This window comes from Maylandia zebra, unplaced genomic scaffold, assembly GCF_041146795.1.
Source record: "Maylandia zebra isolate NMK-2024a unplaced genomic scaffold, Mzebra_GT3a scaffold01, whole genome shotgun sequence".
Taxonomy (NCBI): domain Eukaryota; kingdom Metazoa; phylum Chordata; class Actinopteri; order Cichliformes; family Cichlidae; genus Maylandia; species Maylandia zebra.
In genome coordinates, this window is record NW_027490031.1 from 325558 (window position 1) to 351979 (window position 26422).

A 26422-nucleotide genomic window follows, 5' to 3' on the forward strand; every position below is an offset into this window, starting at 1 on the left:
ACATCACATGTGCAGGCACACTGGCACAGCACATGCGAGTGAAATTCTTGTGTGCAAGCCCCACAAGCAACAGAGATGTGCAAACACAACAACACAAACGAGCAAAATACAAGAATGGCCAACCTGAAACTAATAAATATATGTACAATATATAATAGTGTATGCATTTCTGGATGTGTATACTAAATATTTTCCTACGTGTGTGTGTGTGTGTGTGTGTGTGTGTGTATACACATTTTTACAAATTAAATAGTAAAAAAAATAAAAAATAAAAATAATAATAATAATAATAAAATATATAAAATATACAGAGTTGAATATGTGCAAAACAAGTGGCATTTATATACAGTGTGGAGTGCATAATGTTGAAGTTCCAGTAGTGAAGCTGAGGTGTCTATGACGTGTTCAGCAGTCTGATGGCCTGATGGAAAAAGCTGTCTCTCAGTCTGCTGGTACGGGACCGGATGCTGCAGAACCTCCTTCCTGATGGAAGCAGTCTGAACAGTTGATGGCTGGGGTGACTGGAGTCCTTGATGATCCTCCCCGCTTTCCTCAGGCAGCGCTTCCTGTAGATGTCTTGGAGGGAGGGAAGCTCACCTCCAATTATCCGTTCAGAGCACCGCACTACTCGCTGGAGAGCTTTGCGGTTGTAGGCGGTGCTGTTGCCATACCAGGTGGTGATGCATCCAGTGAGGATGCTCTCAATGGCACAGTGATAGAAGGTCCTGAAGATGCGGGGGCTCATGCCGAATCTTTTCAGTCTCCTGAGAAAGAAGAGGCGCTGCTGCGCCTTCTTCACTGTTTTGTTTGTGTGTACTGACCACGTAAGATCCTCAGCCAGATGTACACCAAGGAACCGGAAGCTGCTCACTCTCTCCACAGCAGCGCCGTTGATGGTGATGGGGGTGTGTACTTCTCTGCACCTCCGGAAGTCCACTATCAACTCCTTTGTCTTTGCGACGTTGAGGGTGAGATGGTTGTCTTGACACCAGTGGGTCAGGGCGCTGACCTCCTCCCTGTAAGCCGTCTCATCACCGTTGGTGATAAGACCCACCACTGTAGTGTCGTCCGCAAAATTCACAATGATGTTGGAGCTGTTAGTGGCTGTGCAGTCGTAGGTGTAGAGTGAGTACAGGAGAGGGCTCAGTACACACCCCTGTGGAGCACCAGTGTTCAGTGTGATGGGGGATGAGGTGATGCTGCCCAGTCTGACCACCTGGCGTCTGTCAGACAGGAAGCTAAGGATCCAGCTGCAGAGGGAGCTGCTCAGTCCTAGATCCTGCAGTTTCCTGTCCAGCTTCGAGGGAACGATGGTATTGAATGCTGAGCTGTAATCTACAAACAGCATCCTCACATACGTGTCTCTCTTCTCCAGGTGTGACAGGGCAGTGTGTAGTGTCAGGGCTATGGCATCATCAGTGGACCTGTTGTGGCGGTATGCAAACTGTAGAGGGTCCAGTGAGTCGGGTAGTGCAGAGCGGATTAAGTCCCTGACCAGCTTCTCGACGCATTTGCTTACGATGGGGGTCAGGGCTACAGGTCGCCAGTCGTTCAATGAGGAGATGGTGGAGGATTTGGGTACAGGGACGATGGTGGCCATTTTGAAGCAGGCTGGGACTACAGACAGAGAGAGGGAAAGGTTGAAGATGTGCGTGAACACTCCAGCCAGCTGAGCCGCGCATGACCTGAGGACGCGGCCGGGAATCCCGTCCGGACCAGTAGCTTTGCGTGCGTTCACCTTCCTGAAGCACTTCCGCACATCCTCCTCAGACACAGTGTGCGCACTGACGTCATCCGCGGTGCGCACACTGTCCGGTCTCATGGTGTTCGCTGTGTCGAATCTAGCGTAGAATACGTTTAGATCCTCACACAGAGAGGCCGTGGTCTGCGGTGTGCTGGTTTTCCCTCTAAAGTCTGCGATCGTGTTTAGTCCCTGCCACATACTCCGAGGGTTGTCAAACTGTTGCTCCACCCTGTCCCTGTACTCACGTTTGGCTGCTTTGATCGTCTTCCGGAGTTGGTAATGTGCGTGTTTGTAGTCCGATGTGTTCGCGGAGGCAAAGGCGGTGTTCCGTGCCGCCAGTGCCGCGCGAACATCTCCGTTAATCCAGGGTTTTTGATTTGGGAAGGATTTGACTGTTCTGGATGGGACGACATCTTCCACGCATTTCCTGATAAATCCACAGACTGAGTCTGTGTATTCATCAATGTCTCTGGCGGCCACGTGAAACATTTCCCAGTCCGCGTGATCAAAACAGTCCCGCAGCGCAGACTCCGATTGGTCCGTCCAACAGTGCACCGCCCTCCGGGTTGGAGCTTCCTGTTTCAGCTTCTGCCTGTAGGCGGGCAGGAGCAGGATGGAGCAGTGATCTGATTGGCCGAATGGGGCGCGGGGGAGGGCTTTGTACAGTTGGTAGAAGCTGGTTTTCACCACTGCAGCCACTTGCTTGTCTAATTTGAGGGAACTATCCAGCACTACTCCAAGGTTTCTGACAGTAAACGATAGATGACTGGCATAGGATCCCAGGCATTGAAGGAAATCAGCGAGCGACTAGGTTTCAAATTGCAAACACACTGTGCATATCACCCACAATCTGGAGGTGCTGTGGAGAGAATGAACGGCTCCTTAAAGTCCAAGCTGGTGAAGTGCTGTGAAGAAACTGGCCTCACGTGGCCAAAAGCACTTCCCCGCGTGCTGATGTATGTGCGGACACGGACCAGACCCCCAGCACACCTCAGCCCGTATGAGGTGTTGTATGGACGACCTGCCAGAGTGGGGGCAGAACCCCCGAAATGGGCAGGCATGTCCACAGAGTTGTGCAACAGTGAAATGATTATGTACTGTCAAAGTCTCTCTAGGACTCTCTCACAGGTACATCGAGCAGTGAAAGCAGCTCTGCCCAGACCAGCAGAAGGACCCCTGCACCCATTTAGAACAGGCGACTGGATACTGGTGAAGGATTTCAGGAGAAAACATTGGAAGGCAAAGCGGTGGCTGGGCCCATTCCAAGTCCTGCTGACCACACAAACGGCGGTGAAGGTTAAAGAACAAGCTACTTGGATCCATGCCAGCCACTGCAAGCTGTTTGCAAACAGCTGTTTGCTGTTGCAGGCTGAAGATTACATTGATGATAGCGAGAGCGAGGATGATTGTGATGAGTAAAATTATTTTCCTGACACTGTAAGAATGATGCATATTGTGAAACCTTTTTCACTGTGCAATATTGCTGATGTAACTAACAGAATGTCAGGAAGAGAAATCCTCGGTATTAGTGATTGGGATGCAATCAAGAGGGGTTTTTTTTACATGCTGCCTAAATAACCATCATTTAAATTACAGCTCCAAGTGCTAAGTTTGGCATTAATAGTTTGACATCTGAATGTAATGTGCTGTTACAGATTAACCCTTTATTGACTATGGGCCCACCAGCGGGCCCATTTTACAGGTAAATTTGAAGGGCCGGTCAATAAAGGGTTAACTGCCTTAGTGCCAGTGGGATGGCATAAGTCGCCTGCCTGTAATCCTTTTGTGTACAACTTATATTTGATTAAAAAACACGGAGTTCAGTGAATCAGTCACAAGCAATGCATCACCCTCAAACCAATTTCAGCGATACTATTGTTCCAAAGGGAGGACATGTGGGGAGAGGAGTGTTGTGTAAATATCATTTTCCATAATCAAAGGATCTGTTTGTGGAAATTTGATAGGTTTACAGGAACGCTGCTGATCTCAGAGTTACATTGTAATAGAAACTCTACTCCCCCTTGTCATGGTCCGGGTGAGTGCCGGCTTTTTCCACAGCACCAGTAATTCCACCTTTGGGCGGAGTCGCCGGGTCATCACAGACAGACAGTACCTGGACGTAATTTGGCTGCCGGCTTTAAAGACCAGCACAATCTGGGTTGGCGTCTGGAGTTGTCTTTGACATCTGTTTCCCTTCATTGCCGTGACTCTGAGCTCCCCGGCTCCGTTACCCTTCTAACCCTTCACTTACCCCCACACCTCTGGGTTCCTGCATGGGCTGTTACCCCGTATCGGGTTCCCAGCCCTCGAACTCTCCAGCCTTCAGGCTCAATCCATGGACTCTTACTTTAGAGTGAATTCACAGCACACAGCATCTATCATAGCTCTGCTCTAGGTTAATCATAGTATTGTTGTAGTTCAAAGAGATCATAGTTTTGGCTTTTGCTCCAAGTTTATTCCTATTGAAATGTTAGTTTAATTTTGCTCACAGTTTTTCATAAGTAAGACTCCAGACTTTAGTTATAGTTACTTTATTGTCAAGTCTCATTGGTTAAATGAGTACAGTACTCTCTGTATATAGTAACCATTGTCCTTAATGTAAATATGTAAGAAAAATTGTGTATGTTTCTGTTCTGTGCCCTGTGTACTGTTTGTTTGTATATGTGTCTTTCTGGCTGCTGTTACAACCAAATTTCCCCTTGTGGGACAATTAAAGGATTATTCTATTCTATTCTATTCTTAAATCATCAGGCACGTTGTGTGTAGTTCAGCCGTTGTGTTTTCACATTACTTCACTGAACATATGAAACCACAGAGTGAAGCTTGACTAACATCTTTTGAGCTGCTTAATCTTTGGATTCCTACCATATATTCAAAGACCAAGGCAAGAACACAAGTACACATACTGAGAAACAGCCAGAGTTAGCTAGTTTAACGTGACCATGTGAATAGCTGACAGAGGAGGTGGGAATGTAGGAGCAGGAGAGCACAAACACTGGGAGCAGGGAAATTCTACTTTGTTAAATTTTACATGCTAGAAGTGCACGTAACCTGGCAAGGATGCTGATGTAGATGCTAATTAGCATTAAGCTAACTCTGTTATAGAGTGTTAATATCGTACACGGTCCCTTTTCAAACAAAACCAATTAGATAAAAATAAAAACAGCACCTTTAATATTATTATCATCATCACTCCCGAATACAGGATAAAGTGTTTCTTTAATGTGGCCCACATGTGCTCCTGCTGTGGACCTGATTTCATTGGTTAGCTGTTTAAACCAGTAAGTACCACCAACAAAGGGGCCTCACGACCAAACCAATATGTATATTCCCAAAAACATGCTCTCATCTGGTCACAGTTCAGCAGCTAACCTTATAATAAGCATCATATAGAAATGTTAAACAGTGAGATTATCTAAACTGTGACATGAGTGCAGCGTAAACATGCTAACTTCAGGAACTTATCTCAGCTGCTACAGGACAAGAAACATGTCTTTGGACTGTAGGAAGCATAAAGCAGCCAGTGGACAGCATGAGATCCAGTATTAAAGACAAACTGCTTTGATCTCAGTCTAACAGGCTGGTTTATCAGTCTACTTTAGGCTTCACTGACACACGTGGACCATCACATATTTGTAGTGACTGCCTTCACTCCACTGTGGCCTCCTGAAGACCGACCTCTCCACTTTCACTGCCTAAAGAACAGAAAGGACACAGAGCAGAGCATAAGGACAGACACATGTGAGTGTGACCCTCCATCATCTCCTCTGCTGTGTAACCAGCAGCTCCTCACCCCTGCGTCCAGTGTTTCTCTGACTTAGAGCTCAACTGCTTGATCTATAAGGCGGTTTGCTTTTTGCTAAAGACACACAGACATACAGAATCACATACCTTCTTTTTAGCCGTCTTCTACCATCGATATTTGCTAACACCCAAGCGAAAGCCCACATAAATAGCAATGATGATCGCAACAATGACGCATCCCAGTGTGATTATTATTATGTTGTTGGATTTGTATTCTGTCAATAAGAAAAGACAGAAGCAAAAAATCAAAACCCAGCACATCTGAAGAAATGTCCCACCAATGTGCCCTGAACTCTGAGCTGGATCTTTAGTACTGACTGCTAGATTGGATCACCTGGAGGGTTGCCCCGCTGTGACTGGTTGTTAGGTTACAAGTGTTACCTTCTGTCATGCTCTGATGGTGGCATTTCTTTTATTTATTTCTTCATTTTTAGTTCACTCATAACACTTGATTCAGATATCAGTATGTATCTACAGCACTGACCTCTGACATAGAGCTTCACTTGTTTCATCAGCAGGATGTTTCCCTCCCTGCTGTAGACGGTGCAGGTGTAGACTTGTGTGTCTCCATCTGTGGGGTGTTTCAGGGTCAGACTGAGGTCTCCAGTTTTCACCAGGTTTGCATACATCTCTGTTCGGCCTCTGTAATCCTTACTCTGTTCATCTGGCTGGTCCAGGCCATCTTGAAATACATGGACCCTATGATTACCACTGTCCATCCACTCCACTTTAGCATCTTCAGCCAGATGATGTGTGGTTTTGCAGGGCAGCTGGACAGACGCCACCCCTGAATCCACCTCCTCTCTGTCAGCTGAGAGAACAACAAAGCATATCATGAGCTGTACAGACAGAAGAAAATCCTGAAGTTCATCTTTACTGCAGATCAACCAGGTGTCCTTTCTGATGAACTGTGATGCAGGATTTAAATTGAAATCAAAGAACTGAAGATCGCTGATGGACTGTGTGATATTCAGTTCCTGCACAGTAAAAATGAATGTATATAGTTTTGCGATGGCCAGTGGCTGAGCTGTGGTCTAGTTCAAAAAGCAGTAGTTTGCTTCTGTGTATGCCTTTGATGATTATTGACTTCATCAGAGGGGACTCTAGAGACTTCACTGAGCTTTGAGGGCACCACCTCCACGTGTGCTTCACTCTGTGTTTTCTGGCATGTGAATTAGACACTTAGTCAGAATTACTTGATCTCACACTCTGGTATCATTCACAATTGCTTCTCAGCATGCAGCACATTTTGAATTTCCCTGAAAAAGAACCAACAAGACTGCAGGAATGAAAGAAAACAGAAGATAATCTCCTTGCAGATGAAATAAATGTAGCTTCTAATGCAGTTATTCTTACATTTGAACCATTGGTCTGACCAGTGAATGTGATCAAAGGCGGGATTCAGATTTCCATGTTTTGGTGGGAGGTTTGTGTTCAGCTCTTCCAGTTTGCTAAAGTTTGGGTGAGTGACACAGAACGACTCATGAACTGCATCATGGGTACTGTAGTATAAGAGGATAAACAGACATAGACCTCTGAAGAGTATTGACCTTTGACCTGGTATCATAGGTGTTGAGGTTTGTGGCTGACCTTTGACCTGCAGCTGTACATCTGTCAGTGTCCGTTCTTTCCTCCCATCACTGAGGGTGCAGCTATATTTGCCGCTGTCGGTCAGTTGTGGTTTTCTCAGAGTGAGGCTGAAGTCTAAAGAGTCCAGAGCATCAGGCCTCATCGACGTGCGCCTGCTGTAACTCCGGTTTTGTCCTTTAAGATCATCTCCTTCTTTTCGTCGTACGTGGACGGTTGTGGGATCGAGATCATTGCGGGTCCAAGTCACTGTGGGATTGTCGTCAGGTATGAAACCTGAGTGCTGACAGGGCAGCTGGACAGACTCTGCCTCTGTATTTCCTTCTACCTCCACAGCCAGAGCATGCTGGGAAACTGAGGACACAAAACAAAAGAGCACAAATTAACTGCATGCTGTGGGTTCAACCATCCTCAAATCAACAACAAGGCACTTATCATAGATGGTTTAGTCGTCTTAGTAATAATAAAGTATAACATATGTTGGCTCCTGATGATGGCTCCTGGGAACATTCAGGTTTCTTCTTCTAGTTCCCTGTGATGAGTGGAGGACATCGTCAGGAGATCCGACCCTGAAAGTTCACTAGAGGATCAGCCACAGCTGAACACTGTGGATTTTACATGTTGGATTTATCATTTTGGCTTTTCTCTGCTCATTTTTACCGTGTTGGATTTTAACCTCCAAGGATTTGGTTCCCTTCCTGTGGGATTATATCCACACAGATCAGAGATTAGTACATCTCCAGACTTCAATGTGCTCCTCATCCTCTCTCCTCTCCAGGTCAGCATTAGAAATCACCATTAGTAGGTTCATTAGATAAGAATAATTTAGGTGATTTGACAGACTGGTAAAACCTCTGGCCTTAAAACCTAACAGATCCTTGGGGCCTATTTTACAGGTGACTAAACTATAACCTGGTCAGTTATCAAATTCACAGATTTAGAGCAGCTGATGATGGATGTGACTGAAGGTGCTTGGCTGCAAGGCCACCCTGGCAAGCACAGCTTTAGTGAAAGCAGGATCCACATTCGGACAGCAATCAGAACTGGGTGAGTCTCCTGCCCTGCTCCACCCGAGCTCTGTTTCCCTACTGGCAGTAATACTCGTGGGATCAGAGACTTCGACCTATAAGCAGAGAGCCGTTCCAGACTTTCCTGTACTGGGGTTCATAGTACAATCTACAGCATCGAAGACCGTCATTATTAACAGCCCGTGGTGCTCTTTCCTTATTCCTCCTTGTTCTGTATTTAGTTTAGAAATGGTGCAAAATTCTCACATGGATACAAATTTTGTAACTGTTAAGTTACGTCATTGAATTTACATGTAATGTATGTACATGTTTGGCCCTGTGTAGATTAAAGAACATCCAAAATATATTAAAGCTTGTGCACCGAATTTTAAACTCAGTAAAGGTGGATGCTGTACAATCAATCCACCTTAAAAACAAACAGGTCAAATAAATCATCAAACCCTCCAAGTTACCACCATACCCATGCCTGTTCTGACCACAGCTGTGACTAGATTATAAATAATGATGACAATCACTGCATCATTGACAGTAACAGCATTTCACATGAATAAATACAGTAAATGATTCAAATATAACACCTGTGATAATAACATTACCGTTCATGAGGAGCAGAAATAGCAGAAACATCTTCCGCCTGGTGTTTCTGTTAAATCTTCAGCAAACACAATGAAACACAACCTAAACTCACTGTCAGCCAGAACAGAAACTGCTGACGCACAAAGAAAAGTTTACTTTCACTTCCAGAACAAGTATCCATGTGTGAACCACAACTCAGGAACAATAGGACATGAGGGTACTTCTGACACTGGAAACAACATCTCACCGATTTCACAGTTAGACAGTAAAAGGTGTTCACATTTTTTACAGTGTAACATTAGATGATACCTGTTTGTCCAATTCAAACATCAGATTAAACTTCAAAGTTTTCTTTAAAGCAGTGTTTTCTTTACACACAAACTCACTGGCTTCACTTTAAGTTAGTGATGAAGTGGACTTATGTCTCTTTACTACAAATATAAACACATTTCATTGTTTCTGAAAATGATCAAAGTAAAAAATTCAATAAGGCTCTATGAACTTACATCTTCACTCAGTTCCTGTTCTTGCTTCCCATCTTCAAACTTCTTCTCCTTTTCTGTCTCAGTTTGAAACACAGGCCCTTTTATTGTTGTTAACTAAGCGTAAGGACGCATGTGTGTGATGTATCCTGGGCTGTGATATGGTGCCTCAAGTGGCCTGTGTGGGTAAGACAGGGAGGATCCAAGAAAAAAGACGAGGGACCCTCAGAGGCCTCTGTGTGTAATAATCTAGCTGATCCTTGTGAAGGAAACGCTCCATATGTTGATATTTTATCTCCTTGTAATCAGTCAGCAGGTGATATTTTATTACACAGCAAACTCAGAACACTAGTTGTGACTATAGCACAGAGCTCATCTGTAAGTGTACCAGGGTTACAGTCCATCTCAGTTAAATGCTTGCAGGCTGCTGCCATGATGTCTGTACTGTTGTTTGACCTCTTCGAAAGCTAAATCATACTCACAAAGAAAACAAGCCTGAGGACACGCTGATGTAATGTGTCTGTAGCTAGCAAGAAATCTCACTAACACCGGCTCTCTCACTAACTGAAGGATTGCAGAATTAATCTATTTTCTGTTAAATTTACTGAAGCTTGTCTAAAAGCAAAACAAGAGACAGAGTCCAGACTGATTTATTGATTTTATAAATGGAGGCCGTCTCTGTGATCATTTACACTAAAACCATCGTAACCAAAACATTTACAGCACTTGTTATCAGCACATTTGTTCTTAAACTTGGAGATAGTTCAGAATCAGTCATCTTCCTTTGCTGCAGCCACGTCTCACATCAGCTGTGGGTTTATGAAGGCTAAATGTTTCTGAGGATCAGAATATGGACGAGTGTTTCATATGTGGATGTCATACAGTACACAAAGACATGTTTATTCTTTACACAGCAGAGAGATGAGTCAGCTCAAAGGTGTGCAGGTTTAGGAGAAGCCTTTGTTCTTAGACTCAAACAAACCCAGAAACATATTAGTAATCAAACATATCCTAAAACTTCTAGCTTGCTAATGTTTGTTTGTGTGCTTTTATTTTGAACATGTTAAAATAATAACAACTAAAAAACACACACACATAAACCAAAGCAGCATAAGGAGAACAGAATAATAATAGAATAATATTAATAATAATAACAGAAAAATTTAAATCTAATATCCTAATCCTAATAAATAATTGAGCTAATTTAATCCCACCCCTTTCTTCTTTTTCCACCAGTTATCCTGTTCATCCAATCAAAAATCCTTCCTTTAAACATTTTTTTGATAAAAATCATTCTGAGTTACAGTTTACCTGTGCTGACGTCTACAGCTGAACAGGACTAGAACATTTTTAGATGTAATAAATAATAGAAAACAGAGTGTTAACTGTAAAGTAAGACGTGGTCTATAATGGGTTTACTTTGAGATTGGAGACATTATGTAAACTGTATTTATGTGATTAGGAGTTTGTTAGATGAGGCCTGTATTTAAAAGTAAACTGAGGTCACGAATCAAAGGGGGAATTCAAGTAGCTCTTCGTCATCATCATCATCATCATCATCATCCTCTTCCTCCTCCTGACTGACAGACAGAAAGGAGGAAGGCTGGATACTGCCAGGCATATTACAGAAAGGCCTAATAGGTTAGGATATATGTAATATGCCTGTGCAGTGAATTCATTCCCTATATTTATTTTTACGCCCCAAAAGTTCCCAAAAAGTTTTCTCCAGTTATATTGTATACCAAAAATACCTAAATTAAAAAAAATATGTACAACATTAAATAATTATCTAGTTAATGTAAACATAATATTAGACTAGACTATTTTTGGAGAAATACCAGTGGGACAGTTTTCTGTGTGATGAAAAATAAAGACCTCTGAAAATGTAAAGTTGTTGTGTAATCACTATATATATATATATATATATATATATATATATATATATAAACACCCAGCACGCCCCTGCGGGCGGTTTATCCTTCAAGCTCGGGTCCTCTACCAGAGGCCTGGGGGCTTGAGGGTCCTGCGCAGTATCTTAGCTGTTCCCAGGACTGCGCTCTTCTGGACAGAGATCTCCGATGTTGTTCCCGGGATCTGCTGGAGCCACTCGCCTAGCTTGGGAATTCTCAGAGCTTGTTCTTGTGCTGCCATGATTAGTGCCTCTGTGCTGTCTTTCAGTCCATCTTTGTCCAGCCACTGGTAGGATTTCTGGATATCAGCCACCTCCTCTATCTGCCGGTGGTACATACCGTGCAGGGGCCTGTCCTTCCATGATGGTTCCTCGTCTCCCTCCTCTTTCTTGGGTTTCTGCTGCCTGAGGTATTCACTGAGCACTCGGTCAGTTGGGGCCATCAATGTATTCTTGGATGTTCGTTGTCTCATCCTGGACTGTGGTGCTGACACTCACCAGTCCCCGGCCCCCTTCCTTCCGCTTAGCGTACAGCCTCAGGGTGCTGGACTTGGGGTGAAACCCTCCATGCATGGTAAGGAGCTTTCTTGTCTTTATGTCAGTGGCTTCTATCTCCTCCTTTGGCCAGCCTATTACCCCAGCTGGGTACCTGATCACGGGCAGGGCGTACGTGTTGATGGCCCGGATCTTGTTCTTACCATTCAGCTGACTCCTCAGGACTTGCCTGACCCTCTGCAGGTACTTGGTGGTTGCAGCTTTTCTAGCGGCCTCTTCATGGTTCCCATTCGCCTGCGGGATCCCCAGGTACTTGTAACTGTCCTCTATGTCTGCAATGTTGCCTTCTGGTAGTTCAATCCCCTCAGTTCTGACTACCTTCCCTCTCTTTGTTACCATCCGACTACACTTCTCCAGTCCGAACGACATTCCAATGTCATTGCTGTATAGCCTGGTAGTGTGGATCAGTGAATCGATGTCTCGTTCACTCTTGGCATACAGCTTGATGTCATCCATGTACAGGAGGTGGCTGACAACTGCTCCGTTCCGTAGTCGGTATCCGTAGCCAGTGTTGTTAATGATCTCACTGCAGCTGGATAGCGTAGTGGTTAGACTACACGCCTTTGGAACAGAGGTTCGCAAATTCGATTCCTGCCTGGGGCGTCTGTATCCAGTAAGGGTCCTAAGGCTAGACCCCCTATGCTAAGCAAGCCTACTGCAGACATGAGCGAGACAGATAAATATGAAGGCATGCCGGCTCGGACGTCGCCCGGATCAACAAGGTCCGCGTCAGGTGTTGAGGAACCAGGGCACCCTGACAAAAAGTGGGCTACTGGAACAAGAAGGCATCGGTGGGCAAGAGACGATATATATATATATATATATATATATTAGGGGTGCAACAATATTCGTATCGATATTGAACCGTTTGATACAGTGCTTTCGGTTTGGTAAGCATATGTATCGAACAATACAACATTTGTAATTTTAAAAAAAAATGTAATTTATTTTATCAACTTTCCTTCTGACGATGCTGTCTGTGTTGAGCGCTCAGTGAATCTGCGTTCGACTACTCCGCCTAGGCTGCACTGTCGAGCGCAGATCCACTGAGCGCTCAACACAGACAGCATTGTCAGAAGGAAGTGCGCAGGGCACCTCCCCCACCCTCATTCAGATCTGGCGTTTGGAATTATTTTGGTTTTCATGTGACGTATGACCCTGAAGGTAAGCGAGTCATGGACTAAAGTAAAACAGTATGTTGGATGTGCCATGCAATGCTCAATTACATGGGTGGGAACTAGTGTGTTAGCGCAGTTAGCTCGTTAACGTGTTGGCCGTCTAGCCCCATGCACGGAGCAATCGGCGGTAGCTCGTTAACGGAGATTTGCCGTGTTGTGGCGTTAAGGTCATTTCAACGAGATTAACCTGAAAGCACTAGTGGGAACACAACGAATATGACTGCACATTTACGCCGACATCGTCCTAGTGCAAAGACAAAAACAACAAGCATGCTACTAACTTTAGCCGAGTCATTTAGACAGCTGTTAGCACATGATTCTCCTTATGCTGCTGAGAATATAGCCCGGAAGAAGCGGATAGTATAGCTTTTATTTTGGAAAGAGACATTTCTCTGTAATAAACTCTCTTTTCCAAAGATGAGTGATTCCTCAATCAGATACAGGGCTCGCAATATCGCTAGCCTGACGTCCTGGAGCTAGCGATTTTTTCAGTCGGGCTACCAAAATCTATCTCTTCCCTGCCCGTCTGGCTATCGTAGGAAGGAAAAATATATGTCAATGCTTTTGCATTCTTTCAGAAATGTAGCTGGGTAATTATGTCATTGGCATCGGTGAGCCACTGTCAATATGTGACATATTGAAGTCGCGTTTGAATTTGCGCTTGTTTTTTTGCTTTCACTTTGCAATCGTGCGAACTGTGTATAGAGAGCGACAGCACTGATCTGTGAGTGATGATAATTTGTGCACCAATTCCTCTGACATCGTCTTATTAATCGTTAGCTTACTATGCAAACATGACAAGTGAAATCTCCCGCAGCAAGCTTAAACATGTGAGAGGTTGATCGCGCAGAGAATCGTTGAGCTTATGTGAGTGAGTGTGTAAAAGCAGCAGGATGTATATTTTAGTTCTGCTGAGCCAAATAAGACAGGTCAGGGTGAAGAAGTGACAGCCAAAGAAAAGCTTACCACAAAACGGAGAAGTTATGACAAATCAGACTATAAGGCAAAAAGAAAGTGCAGCTTAATGGTTTCATGGACAAAAGAATTTCTGTGGCTGCAATATGATGAGCTAAATAACCAGGGCTGCACATAAGTGGTCCGCAGGTGCGCATTCGCTGTCAAAATAAAAAACGCGCACAAGGGTTAGGGTTAAATTTAAAAACTGTACTTTTGAGTTAAAATATATATTTATAATTTTAATAAATGACAAATTAAAAAGGCATGAACATTTTTTTTGTATCGAAAAAATATCGAACCGTGACACCAAAGTATCGAACCGAACCGTGAATTTTGTGTATCGTTGCACCCCTAGTATATATATATGTATATATATATATATATATATATATATATAATTATTATTATAATAAACCAATAAATAATCAATGAAACAGTGAAATAAATCTATTTTTTTAAATTGATAAACAGTCAGCCAGGTTTTTCTTCCAAATACTTCCAGCATGCAGATCAGCTGTAAACTTGATACTCTTCTTCATCATCCAGATGATGATTGATCAACACTCTCCACTATAACTTAACCAAACGCACAGATCAAACTGATTGATCAGCCATCAGAGGAGTCAGATCAATGGAGCTGCTTTTGTTCCTGATGTCCCCTGTTTGATCCTGGACCTGAACTCTCCCTGCAGAGGAGACACAACACAGTCAGAGACACACACACACACACGCACACACACACACACACACGCACACACACACACACACACACGCACACACGCACACACACACACACACGCACACACACACACACACACACACACACACACACACACACACACACACACACACACACACACACACACTAACCTTTTAGAAACAGCATTTTCCTTCTGAGAAGTTTACAGCCAGACTTGACTTCACATCTGTATCTCCCACTGTCTCTCTCTGTGGGGTCTTTCAGTGTCAGACTGAGGTCTCCAGTTTTTAGAGGGTCTTCATTCATTGACGTTCGGCCTCTGTAAACCTCATCCTGTTTGCCAGGCTGGTCAGATCTTTTCTCATACACATGGAGCATTCTGTATTCAGGTTCACAGTATTCCCACTCTACTGTGGCATCTTCAGGCAGGTTTCCTGTGGTTTTGAAGGGCAGCTCGACAGACTCCGCCCCCTCCTTCACCTCCACCAGACAGTCTGAGAGGACAACAAACAACATTACCTTTATAGACAGAAGCAGCAGATAAGGCTGAAGGACAGAAGCAGATCAGAACAGGAGGAAACAGGACAGAGATCTAGCAAATGAAAGCAGCTCTTTAAGCTTGTGGAGACCAGAGATGGGCAGTAACGCGTTACTTGTAACTTGTAATCTGATTACTTTTTTCAAGTAACGAGTAAAGTAAGGGATTACTATTGCAAAAGCAGTAATTAGACTACTGTTACTTTCCCGTAGCAACGCTGTGTTACTGCGTTACTAAAACCGTGATATTTTTGCGAGAATGTCTCATGACAGTGACGTAAGCGAGTGCGACGTTCGTGACAACAGCTGTGTGCAGATCAACAATGGATCACATATCGATTGTGGGAGAGAGTATGAGCGTGCAGCGTTTAAAGCGTGGAAGTACTGACCTTACTTTGAGTTTGATTCCATAAAAAGTGACAAAAACATTAGCGTCTGTCGTGCGCGGGAGGAAAACTTCTTTTTACAGCGAAAAAAAAACAACCCTAAACCAGGGCAAACCTCCACCTACCCCACTCCTGCTTTACAGGTGTCATCCAGGGAAGGACGGATGTTGTTTTGCTTTGCTGTGTTTTAATGTGAAGTGTGCTTATTTATTTTTTATATTGCATGTTTTGGTTATACCGTCAATCTGTTCTGGAGAGACTCCGCCCTTTTCCCGTTTTACTAATTGGACACACCTGAGAGGAAAGGAGGGAGTGGTAATTTACAGAGAGTGCTCAGTGACACATAACACTGGTGGAGCTTGGCATTGAGGAGGGAGGAAGATACAGTGCCAGCAACCAGGGACGCGGAGCGAGCGGTTCGACTGCTGCAGCAACAGGAGGCCAGATTACGCGTCTGCGGGAAATTAGAGGTGGCGGTGCCGATTGGCGGTTACAAAGAAACGGTGGGCAGAGATGAGAGCTCTGCCCACTGACCTCTGTGTGTAAGTCTTTTGACTTGTCCCCTTTAATGAATTATAGCTCCTTAAAAGAGTAGTGACTGCCGCTGCCTCCCTTTCTTTAGCGCACCGTGGCGCAGAACACGGAGAGGAAGGCGAGGACGCTGACAGGTTTCCCTTCTGCACCGCTTCACTGGATTTTTAATTCTTAGTGACTTTTATACCGTGGCGGACGCCACTGGACTTTTAATGTTGTGTTTTATTGATTTTTATTGTGTTGTCCCCTGGCCAGGGTTGTTTTAATACTTTTCCCTCGAACAGTCTCTCACCGTCGTTCTCTAAAACCTAAAAGAGAATTATGGATTTGATCAACTGGTCTCTGAATGCTATTGTCACCCTTTTCTCAACGAGAAGTCGGGGCTCGGGAGAGCCCAAGTGCCCTGGAGGGACTCTCCCTGCTGGATACACGATGGACGGGTGGCAGAGGATCGTGTGCCTGGCGGGACGGTGGATCGAGGACGCTGAAGATATCTACCTATTCGGAACCATGATAACAGGGTTCTTGCTGATCGGAGTTGGCTTGGCCCTGACTTATCGAAGAAATAAGAGAGCGGAACCGGCTGTTCCAACCCCCCCAAGGCTGACCGCTGGAATTGAAGCGATGGGACGAGGCGCGACCTCTCACAACGAATGCAGCATGGTTAACACCTTGGAGACGCTTACAGCTGCCGTGAAGACTCAAACTAACACCACTGAGCGTATGATGGGATACATCAGAGAGGGGCCTGCTCACAATGACACCCTTGAGCGAAAGTTGGATCACATCGCAGAACGGCTCACTGCAGTTGTGAGGTCTCAGAATCACAAGAATGACAACACCACGGACCAGAAGTTTGATACCATCATGAGGAGGCTCGCAGCGCTCCAACGTGAGATCGAGAGACCAGCGTCAGAGTGCTAAATTCGGAGCTGCTCGCATAAAGGAGAAATCAACAATATTCAACATTTGGACACCACGGCGCCAGCTGCTCAGGCTGGAGCCGACCAAAACAACTCCCTGATAACGACTGTGTGATGACTGTTCTTCCCGTCCCGAGGCCACCTGGGTTGGCTGGTAGACTGTTTACTTAGCCTGATAGGCCGAAGGACACTGTCTCAGCTGGACTCTGGACATGCACACACATACACTTACACTGATAAGCACGCACTCACCCCCCTCCCTTTCCAAACGCCTTCGATGCTTGTTTCCTGCGGGGGAGGACGGCGGGTCTGCGTGCCGCGCTGGAATGGTAGCGCTGTGCAGGACGACTGCTGTGTTCCTTCGGATTACCCCCCACCCCCCTATCCAACCCCTGTGGCTTGTCACGTGCTCTAATGTTGTGATGTGGACATTAATGTGCTCTCTGTGCAGAGGAGTTTTTTTGTTTCCTGTTCTCATGCTGTCCTCCCATAGGTGCCCAGCGTGAGAAGAGGTCTCTTTTTTTTCCTCTTGTACTTTTCCCATTGTTGTGTAATTTTTCAGTGTTTTCTGTGTAACGCTGCCGATCTCCGACTGTATTCCCATGTGATGTCTTTGTTTTGTGTGTAAGTCGGGGGGGGGGGGGGGGGGTCCTATTCCTCTGCGGGGCAACCTGTTTGGCCAATAAAGTATTCAATTCAATTCAATTTTACATTTATAACTGTTTAAAGATAATAAATTATATGTTAGCCTTACAGCTTTTAATTCATGTGCTTTCCCTTGGCAGCTCCACTGCTCTGTCCGTTTGGAGGAAGGTTTCCCTCCTTTAAAAACACTGTGGAAATAAAATAACCTTTGCTCCGTCACACAGGTGAAACCAGAGCAACAGGACCGCTAGTCTTTGACTTTATTTATTTTCTGCTGTGTTTTACTTGCATCTATTTGAAAGACTGAGTGTAAACACAAAAAAAATTTTATTTTATGTGCTGGAATGTGTAGAAAATAAGTTTAAATGTTAAACTAATTTATTCCAGTCAGTGAATGTTGCATACAATTAAACTTTTGCTTGATGCATGAAGTTAGAAGATTAATAAAACAAGTTTTAAAAAGAGACTTTTCCATTTGATTACATTTTGTATGATGAATTATGCAGAAAAAGTAGAATTGGGCTGAAAGAGCAATCGCTTTATCACCTATTCAGGTTGTAAATCGTGTTTTTAAAAAGTAACTAAGTAATTAATTACTTAGTTTGGAGGTTTGGAGTCTTCTCTCACCCCCGTTCTCTGCGGCCTGCTGGAGCGGGGGGGCTAGGAGGAGGAGTTGGCCGTCCGACTGCGGTCTGGAGGGTGGGGCCTCCCTGCTGCTGAGGAGTCGGGGCGGTCTGCCTCTCCCCACCGCAGGGAAAAGGGTAACACCACCTGGGTCTGGGTGCAGTTTCCCCCTCCAGGGGCAAGGGTACCTAGACCCGGTTTGTACGCTTGGGGAGTGTGATCGTGTGTACAACGTCTCTTTATGTCTGTCTCCACGTTGGTTGAGTGTGGAGTAAGTGCATATGAGAGCATGAGGGTGGGAATGGATGTTTGTATCTGTGTGTGCCTGTATGTCTGTGTCTATATGTCAGGTTGGGTGTCAGGCGCCACCTCTCTGGGGACATCTCAGGCCCTCCAAGGTTTGGAGGCCTTTCTCCACCCACCACCACTTCCCCTGCCAGTGGCGGACTCCCTCAGACATCGGTGCGTTGGTGGTTCTTTGTGTCTGGGGGTGGGCGTCCAGGTACACACCGGCTCACTCCTTGGCGGCCGCTTGTCGGGGCCTGGAGCCTGGGGCTCGCTCGGGCCACTTCGGAGGTGGGGTGCCCCCGGCCTCTCGGCCTGGGGCTCGGTCACTCAGGCACGGCTGGCTGCCGGCGGAGCTCACGGGCGCGTCACTGCAACTCCCCCTGGCTTCTGCTCCGCGGCTGCTGAGTGAGCCCTCATCTGGGACTCTCCTCAGCTCTTTCTGGGACAGTGGCGCGGCTGCCCCTCTGTTGGTCTTCCTTGGTCTCTTGTGTTCTGGGGGCCTCTGGATGTCTGGAGTTTTGATCTCCTCCATACCTGCTTCATGCCCTGGAGGACGGGGCTGTGGCCCCCCCACACCCTCTAGCAGATCATTACATGAAGGAACCTTTTAAAAACAAGCACGTCCATGCTCACAGGTGTACACACGGGTGATCACACCCACAAACTACACCCTTTTTGGCTCCTACCTCAAAGCACACTGTGTTCTGTTGATCTTATGTGCTGCACAATAATGTTTAATATTTAGTATTTACTGTCATATTCCCATATATCATTGTGATGTTGTTTATTCTATTACTCTTGTTCTCTTCTGCTTGTTTTCTTTTTTCTTTCTCAGCAGGTGATCCAGGTGATCGATAGATGCATTTTGTTTTTTCCTGCTCATTCTGTTGGTTTTTGTTTTTTGCCCTTCTCCCCCGTCCCTCTTCTCAGCTGTTTCTCTTTCCCTCTTTCTTTCTCCCCTTCTTTCCCCCAGTTAAGTCTGTCCCGTATTCAGCAGGTGAAAATAAAATAAACAATAAAAGGTGAATCAAATAGACCATTACGGCAAGGCTGGGATGGTCAATTTGGTAAAGTAAATCTGTTGGGCATCTTTCTTTGCCTTTAGACAATAATTCTGATGGCAAAAGAGCCAAATGGGACAGAAAAAAAAGAGAAAAAAAAGAAAAAAATGATTCAGCACAGGAGGGAGGGGGTGAGTAGCTCAAATGTGCTCTTAGCATGTTAGCAGAGCGATGCTACTGTGAACCGAGGAGCTATTTTCTTGATGTGAGCTTCTACTCAGGGCTTTTTCTTCCAGTTCAGAGCAGAAATGTTTTTGTTACGATACTGGATGTTGTGTTTTTCTCCACAATTTTAATTATAAGCTAGATACATTGCTGCTAACAGCAACAGGGATGAGTCAGTGAGTCAGTTGGGCTTGTGAATCACGATTCATGAGTCAGTAAAGTGATTCTCGAGTATTGAACGATTCGTTCATGATTCGCGCATCACTAGTCAGCGTCTCCTTCCGTGTCGCGTCCTCCCTCATGGCCGTGTACCCCTCCGTGTTTCTTTGCGAGTCAGTTTCATTAGAATTTCCCAGTCTAGTTTTGTTTTGTATCGCATTTTCCTCCGTTCAGAAAATAAAGCTGCATTTTGAGTTTAAGCTTCCCTTCGGTGAGTTTGCGTTTTGGTCCAATTCCAGCCTGCACATAATGTTCATGACACCCTGCTTTATATGATGAATGATATAAGCAGTACCAGCTAGCATTTTGGATGCTGTGTTTTTTCATGTTGTGCTTATGAGATCCCAGCAAATTCCAAAAGTAAGTTGAGGCGTAAGATTGTCCAATTTAAAAAAAAAAATAGTACACAACACTTTCACTTGAAGGCTTCTCTCTTGTTTTGTTGCTGAACACATTGCACCATGTTTAGCATGATTAGCATTCTGTGTATGGTCACCAGCGTGTTCATTTATTTAGCTAGTTTGACTTGTAGAAACCACTGTGGTTTCTTTTCTTTTGAGTTTTGATTAGTTGGCTGGCATCTGTCAGCTCACTTTTGTTTTTATTTATTTTCGTTTTTTAATCATTTTCTGAACTCTGACCTTTGTCTACAGAACTGACCTTTGACTCTCAGCTCCACCTTTTTCTTCAGCAGGATGTTTCTCTCGCTGCCGTAGACGACACTGGTGTAGATACCCGTGTCTCCATCTGTGGGGTATTTCAGGGTCAGACTGAGGTCTCCAGTTTTCAGCGGGTCTTCATTCATCTTCGTTCGGTCTCTGTAAATCTTGTGCTGTTTGTGAGAGCCGTTCTCATACACGTGATACACGTGGACCTTCATGTTGTATGTGTTTGTCCACTCAATGGTTGCTATGTCAAGTAGGGGAACTTTTGAAGAGGTTTTGAAAGGCAGCTGGACAAACTCCTCCCCTGAATCCACCTCCTCCTGGGGGACTGAGTGGACAACAAAGCACAACATGAGCTGTACAGACATCAGCAGCAGCAGTGTGTACATTTTCTTTGACCGGATGAAGTGAAATATTTTTTTGTGATGTTTGTTTGGAGTTTGAAATATGTCCCATTACTCTACTGTGTTGTGTTTATCTGCCCAATCAGCAGCAGAGCTGCAGAGCTGATGTGTCCAGAGTCAAACCTTTATTTGATATTAGTGACAAAATGAGGCACTGGCTCAAAAACTGAATCACTACACACATGGTTCAAAATGATAAACTATATTTCAGTCACCTTTAATACATCGAGTTTTACGCCAACGTTTCAAAGCTCCACCTGAAGCACTGAAGCTTTTCAAACATAATCAGTGATTTCAACTGAAGCAAACTCCGCCCACAGTTTCACAACAATAAATAAAGTGTAGTTCAAAGCCTCGAGGTAACATCACTATTTGGTGTCTTTAAAAAAGAAAGTCAGGATGTTCACTGCAGGAAACTCTGAACTTGTTTCCAGAGGGACGTCATTCTCTGTCAGCCTTCATCATCAGGATGGAAAGTGAAAGTTATCAGAAAGTTAGACACATCATTGGATCTACCTGAAACAGCTGAGGCATACCGTGTCTTACATGAAAATGTGAAATGAAATAATATTTACCATTTAACTTTGTTTTATCTGAAATATACAGAATGATCACATCTTTTCATCCATTCATCTTCTTCAGCTTATTTGGGGTGAGGTCATGGGGGCAGCAGCCTAAGCAGAGAAGCCCAGACCACCCTCACCCTGGCCACCTCCTCCAGCCTGGGAACAACTTGTTTCATAATTTGAGAGCTTCACTCAACTCTCTCTTCACCACTTTGGAGAGGTACTGATCAAATATGGTAAATAACCTACAAGAATGTTGTTGTCTGAAAATCCAAAAGATTTAACGAACTGACTAAGACATCAGTTTATTCCACCTTTTTGTTTCCTTTATTGGAAATGTTCGGTTTTATGCGTTTTGTTTTTTTCTTAATCTTTTTCTTCTGAAGACGATGTTACAAACTGAAAGTCTCTGTTAGCTGCAGAGCTCTGAAACTTCACACAGCTTTGGATGATAACATGGAGAAAGGATGTGGAGATTTTCATACTTCTGCTAGAAATCATCTTCTAGTTATTTTGAAAAGGACTTTATAAGGACCAGTCTGTTTACCATTTACTGACTTCTGATCTTTGACGTGTATCTACAGCACTAACCTTTGACAGTCAGCTTCACGTGTTTCTTCATCAGGATGTTTCCCTCCCTGCTGTAGATGGTGCAGATGTAGGTGTTTGTGATTGTCGGGTATTTAAGGGTCAGACTGAAGTCTCCAAGCATCAGCAGATTTTTCCTCATCTTGGTTCTGGCTTTAAAATCTGGGTGCTGGTATTCAGGTTTGTCAGAGCCGTTCTCATACACGTGGACCTTTCCATTTTTATCTGTCCACTCCACTTTACCATCTGCAGGCAGGTGAACTGTGGTTTTACAGGGCAGCATGACAGACTCCACCCCTGAATCCACCTCGACCTTGTAACCTTTGAGGACAACAAAGGACAACATGATGACGTCAGCAGCAGCTGTGATGGTCACATGACCTCCCTGTCCCTCCTTGTCTTCTAGTCTCAGTCAGATTGTGTCTCAGTTTGTTCCTGATGTGTTCCTGACTCGTTCTTTGGTAACTAGTCTGCAGCATCCTGTAAAGTGCTGCAGACATGTTGGATGAAGAAGCACAGACAGACTGAGCCTCCACAGTCGGCCATGTCTCACACACATCAGCACAGAAACCATGAAGATCTCATGTGTCTGAACATCTGAAGCTCTCCACCACATGACTGAGCACAACTCAAGGAGGAACATTTACTGAAGCTGCTGCAACATTTACTGTCAGCACATGTTTCCATGTCAGCTGCTGTTTACCACCACAGAAGAAGAACAGCTTGTCCACATGCAGCCTCTGTGTCAGATCAATGCAGTGAAGCACACACACTGTTTAGTAAAGTCATGTTGTGGAGCTGTTTCACTGATCAATGACTGAGTCTGAAGGAGGTTTTCTGACTTCTGGAAAATACCTGGAAGTTTCTCTTCAGCTCTCTGTATCAGCTGTTTGTAACTCTCAACTCTTTCAGCTTCTGGAACAAGTTTGTGTGAGCCACAGTCAAGGAGCCACCAGAGGACACCTGCTGACCATCGGCATTATGGGTAGTGTAGTAGGAGACACTCACCTGACATGAAACAGTGTCGGAAATAATATGTGAGACCTCCAGAAACCACAAGAAGAACCAGGAGGCCCAAGAGAACCAGGAGAACTGTGGCCCAGGATGGAAATGGTTCTGTGGAAAAATATAAAATATAACAACATAAACGCTGAACTCTGACCTAAATCCATAGCTGGACTGGCCATCGGGCATACCGGGCATTTGCCCGGTGGGCCGCTGGTGATTTTTTGTTTTTATGGGCCGATCGATTTTTTTTTTTTTGGAAGGGTATAAATAATGAAAGGTGGCCAATTGGTCATGATCAACTCTGGGCTGGACCAATTACAGCCGATGAGGTCGGATGCACCCTCCCCCTTATTTATCAATCTTATAGACGAACTTAAGAAAATGGAGAACAAAAAAAGGAAAGGAGGTGCAGAAAAAATTAGGGCCAAAAAGAAACAAGCCCTTCAGGCAGACGCTGCCAAATGTGTAAAAATAACTGAATTGTTTGGCGGTAGCTATGGCACAGATTTAGCAACATCAGCAAGTGGTGGAGGCCAGCAGGTGGATAAGGGAAAGGGGAGGCAAGAGGAGGAGAGACTGAGGCGGCCGCCGGTGTTGTGCCAAAAAGTGATTGCCTGCCAAAAACTGATTTCCAATGTTTCTGTGTATTTTTTTTATGTGTAATATCTTTATGAATGTTGGTAAATAGACTTCGGTGAACAGCGTTTACAAAGGGATTATATATAGAATTAAAAAATTATCTGTTTTTTCAACTATCTTTACAGGTCTGTGTTATTGTACTTACATTATAACCAACCCGGTCCTTTATCCTCACTTAAAATATTTTTACAGAACTATTGTAATATTTGCTGCCATTTCTGCTGTGCTCTTGGCCAACTTACTCTTACAAATGACATTTTTAATGTTAATGAGATTTTTTTAACTGCATAAATAAAGGTTATATAAAGTTTTTGGCAAATACCGGAAATCACTTTTTGGCACAACACCGCTCATAGTGGCAGAGCAACTGAACTTCAGGTAAGAAGTTATGACCTGCTGTCTATCTGTGTCAGATATAAACAAAGTTTAGTTGTAGTTTGTTTTCGTTGTGCTGACTTTTTACAGTCGCTTAGAATAACTGGCACTGCGTACTAGCTAGCATGACGGAGTTTATATACTGCTGGGCGGGTGCGATGAAGTTACTGATAGTAAATTTTATTTTATGCTTAAGGTTAGTTTCTCATCCATGAGGGATGCATTTGACAAATGTTTCACATATTATAGCCCAACAAGTTACTTATAGCAATTTAAATATGAGCAATCAGTTTTTGGCACAACACCGGCTATTGCAGTTAATAATACAACAGCTTCTTGCCCTTCTTTGTGTTTCTTTTTATCGCTGTGTAACTGAGTTCAATTGAAAGCCTGCATGTGCTAGTACCTCTTGCCACAAGTTCCCAGAATCCTTTGCGGTTTTACCCCTGAATGACGTCACATTTTTGGTGGGCCGGTCTCTAGCCAAAATGCCCGGGCCGATTTTTTGTCCCAGTCCAGCCCTGCCTAAATCTACAACATTAACATCTGACCTTTATCTACATCTCTGACCTTTGACCTGCAGCACTACTTTCTGTCTCAGGATGTCTTTGTCCCTGTAGATGGTGCAGATGTATCCTCCACTGTCTCCATCTGTGGGCTGTTTCAGGGTCAGACTGAGGTCTCCAGTTCTCAGCAGGTCTTCGTTCATCTCCGTTCGGTCTCTGTAAAGGCCATCCTGTTTCTTAAGGTGGTCACTTCTCTTTGAATAGACATAAACCACTAGGTCAGCATGAGTCCACTCCACTGTGGTGTCCTCAGGCAGCACAAGATTTGTTTTGCAGGGTAGAATGATGAAGTCTGACATTTTCCATGTTGTCACCTCCTCTTGGTCGTCTATGAGGACAAGAAACACATTATCAACTACAAAAAACAGTGCAGTATAATAGTGGTGGTAACTGGAACATGATGGAGCAAGTACTGCTTCCATCTTTTCAACCCATCAGTACATTCCCATCTATGTCCTTAATTACCCAAACAGACTGTATATCATTTGAGCTCTCTGCCTAGCCAGTCGATAAAGTACTTTTCTCCTTCAATTGTGTTCAGCCTGACAGTAAACTCACTAAAAGTCCTCTCTTGGTTCTACCCATACCCTCCCAGCATGCCTGTCTACTTTCCTCATCCCTATAACTATCCTATTCCACCACTCAGTCTCCTTGTCCTCTTTCTCTGTCCAGAGAATAACCCAAATAGCTCTACTCTGAGCCTCTCCTGGCTGGACGAACTCCTCATCCTTCAGAGGAATCCCATTTCTGCCACTTGTATCTGCAATCTTGTTCTTTCGGTCACTACCCACAGCTCATGACCATAGGTGAGGGTAGCGATGACAATCGACCAGTTTTTGTGCTCAGCTCTCTCTTCATCATGTTGGACAGGCACAGCATCCAAATTGCTGCAACCACAGCAGTAATCCGTCTGTCGATCTCTCCCTCCCCTGACTACTGAACAAGACCCCAAGATACCTAAACTAAATTAAAAAATTATCAGAAAGTAAATACTCAAAGTAAAGATATCAAAAAGTTCTACTTAAGTACGGTAATAAAGTCTTTGAGCTTCATTAATTCCCACCTCCACTGTCATCTCCATTGCTCTTTGATACTTACATGGACATATCCAAAGGCGATGGATCCCAACCTGAGACTCTTTTTCACATCTATTAACTGGATGAAACTTTTAAATGACTCAACTATTTCTAGCACTAAAAACACTATTTTCACACCAGTACCTACAATTTCAAATCACCATTCAAATTCTTCTGTTAAGCCTATTGAATGTCAGGTTTTACTGTGTATGCATTCTGGGTTTGTTGTTGACCTTTGACCTGCAGCTGTATATCTGTCACTCTCAGCTCTTCTCTCCCATCACTGAGGGAGCAGATGTGGTTGCCACTGTCAGTCTTTGTTGGTTTCCTCAGAGTGAGGCTGAAGTCTCCAGTGTCCAGAGCATCAGGCCTCATTGATGTGCGCCCGCTGTAACGCTGGTTTTGCCCTCCAAAATCATCTCTTCCTTCTCGCTGTAGGTGGACAGATTTGGGATGAAGATCACTCCGAGTCCAAATCACTGCAGGGTACTCAGGTATAATACCTGAGAACTGACAGGGCAGCAGGACAGATTGTTCCCCTTCATTTACCTCCACTACCACAGCCAGGGCATGCTGGGAAACTGAGGACACAGAAATAAAAATTCACTGCATGCTGTGGGATTGTCTCACAAA

At 44.4% G+C, this 26422-nt stretch overlaps 1 protein-coding gene across 2 annotated transcripts in view; it reads right to left on the reverse strand.

The window, feature by feature from the left end:
- Positions 1-5175: 5175 nt before the first annotated feature.
- The window catches only part of LOC112431379 (butyrophilin-like protein 2), a 38415-nt gene continuing 17168 nt past the window's right edge, over positions 5176-26422 (reverse strand). The window contains exons 1-5 of one of the 2 annotated variants that reach the window (XM_076880907.1): positions 8760-8803; positions 7139-7489; positions 6033-6359; positions 5636-5763; positions 5176-5439 (exon numbers count right to left, since the gene is read on the reverse strand). In XM_076880907.1, coding sequence (XP_076737022.1) covers positions 5654-5763; positions 6033-6359; positions 7139-7489; positions 8760-8790 — 819 coding nt within the window. In that variant the 5' untranslated portion in view covers positions 8791-8803 and the 3' untranslated portion in view covers positions 5176-5439; positions 5636-5653. Of the gene's footprint in view, positions 5440-5635; positions 5764-6032; positions 6360-7138; positions 7490-8759; positions 8804-26422 lie in introns of those variants that run through there. The other variant, XM_076880906.1, reaches the window with a different exon arrangement.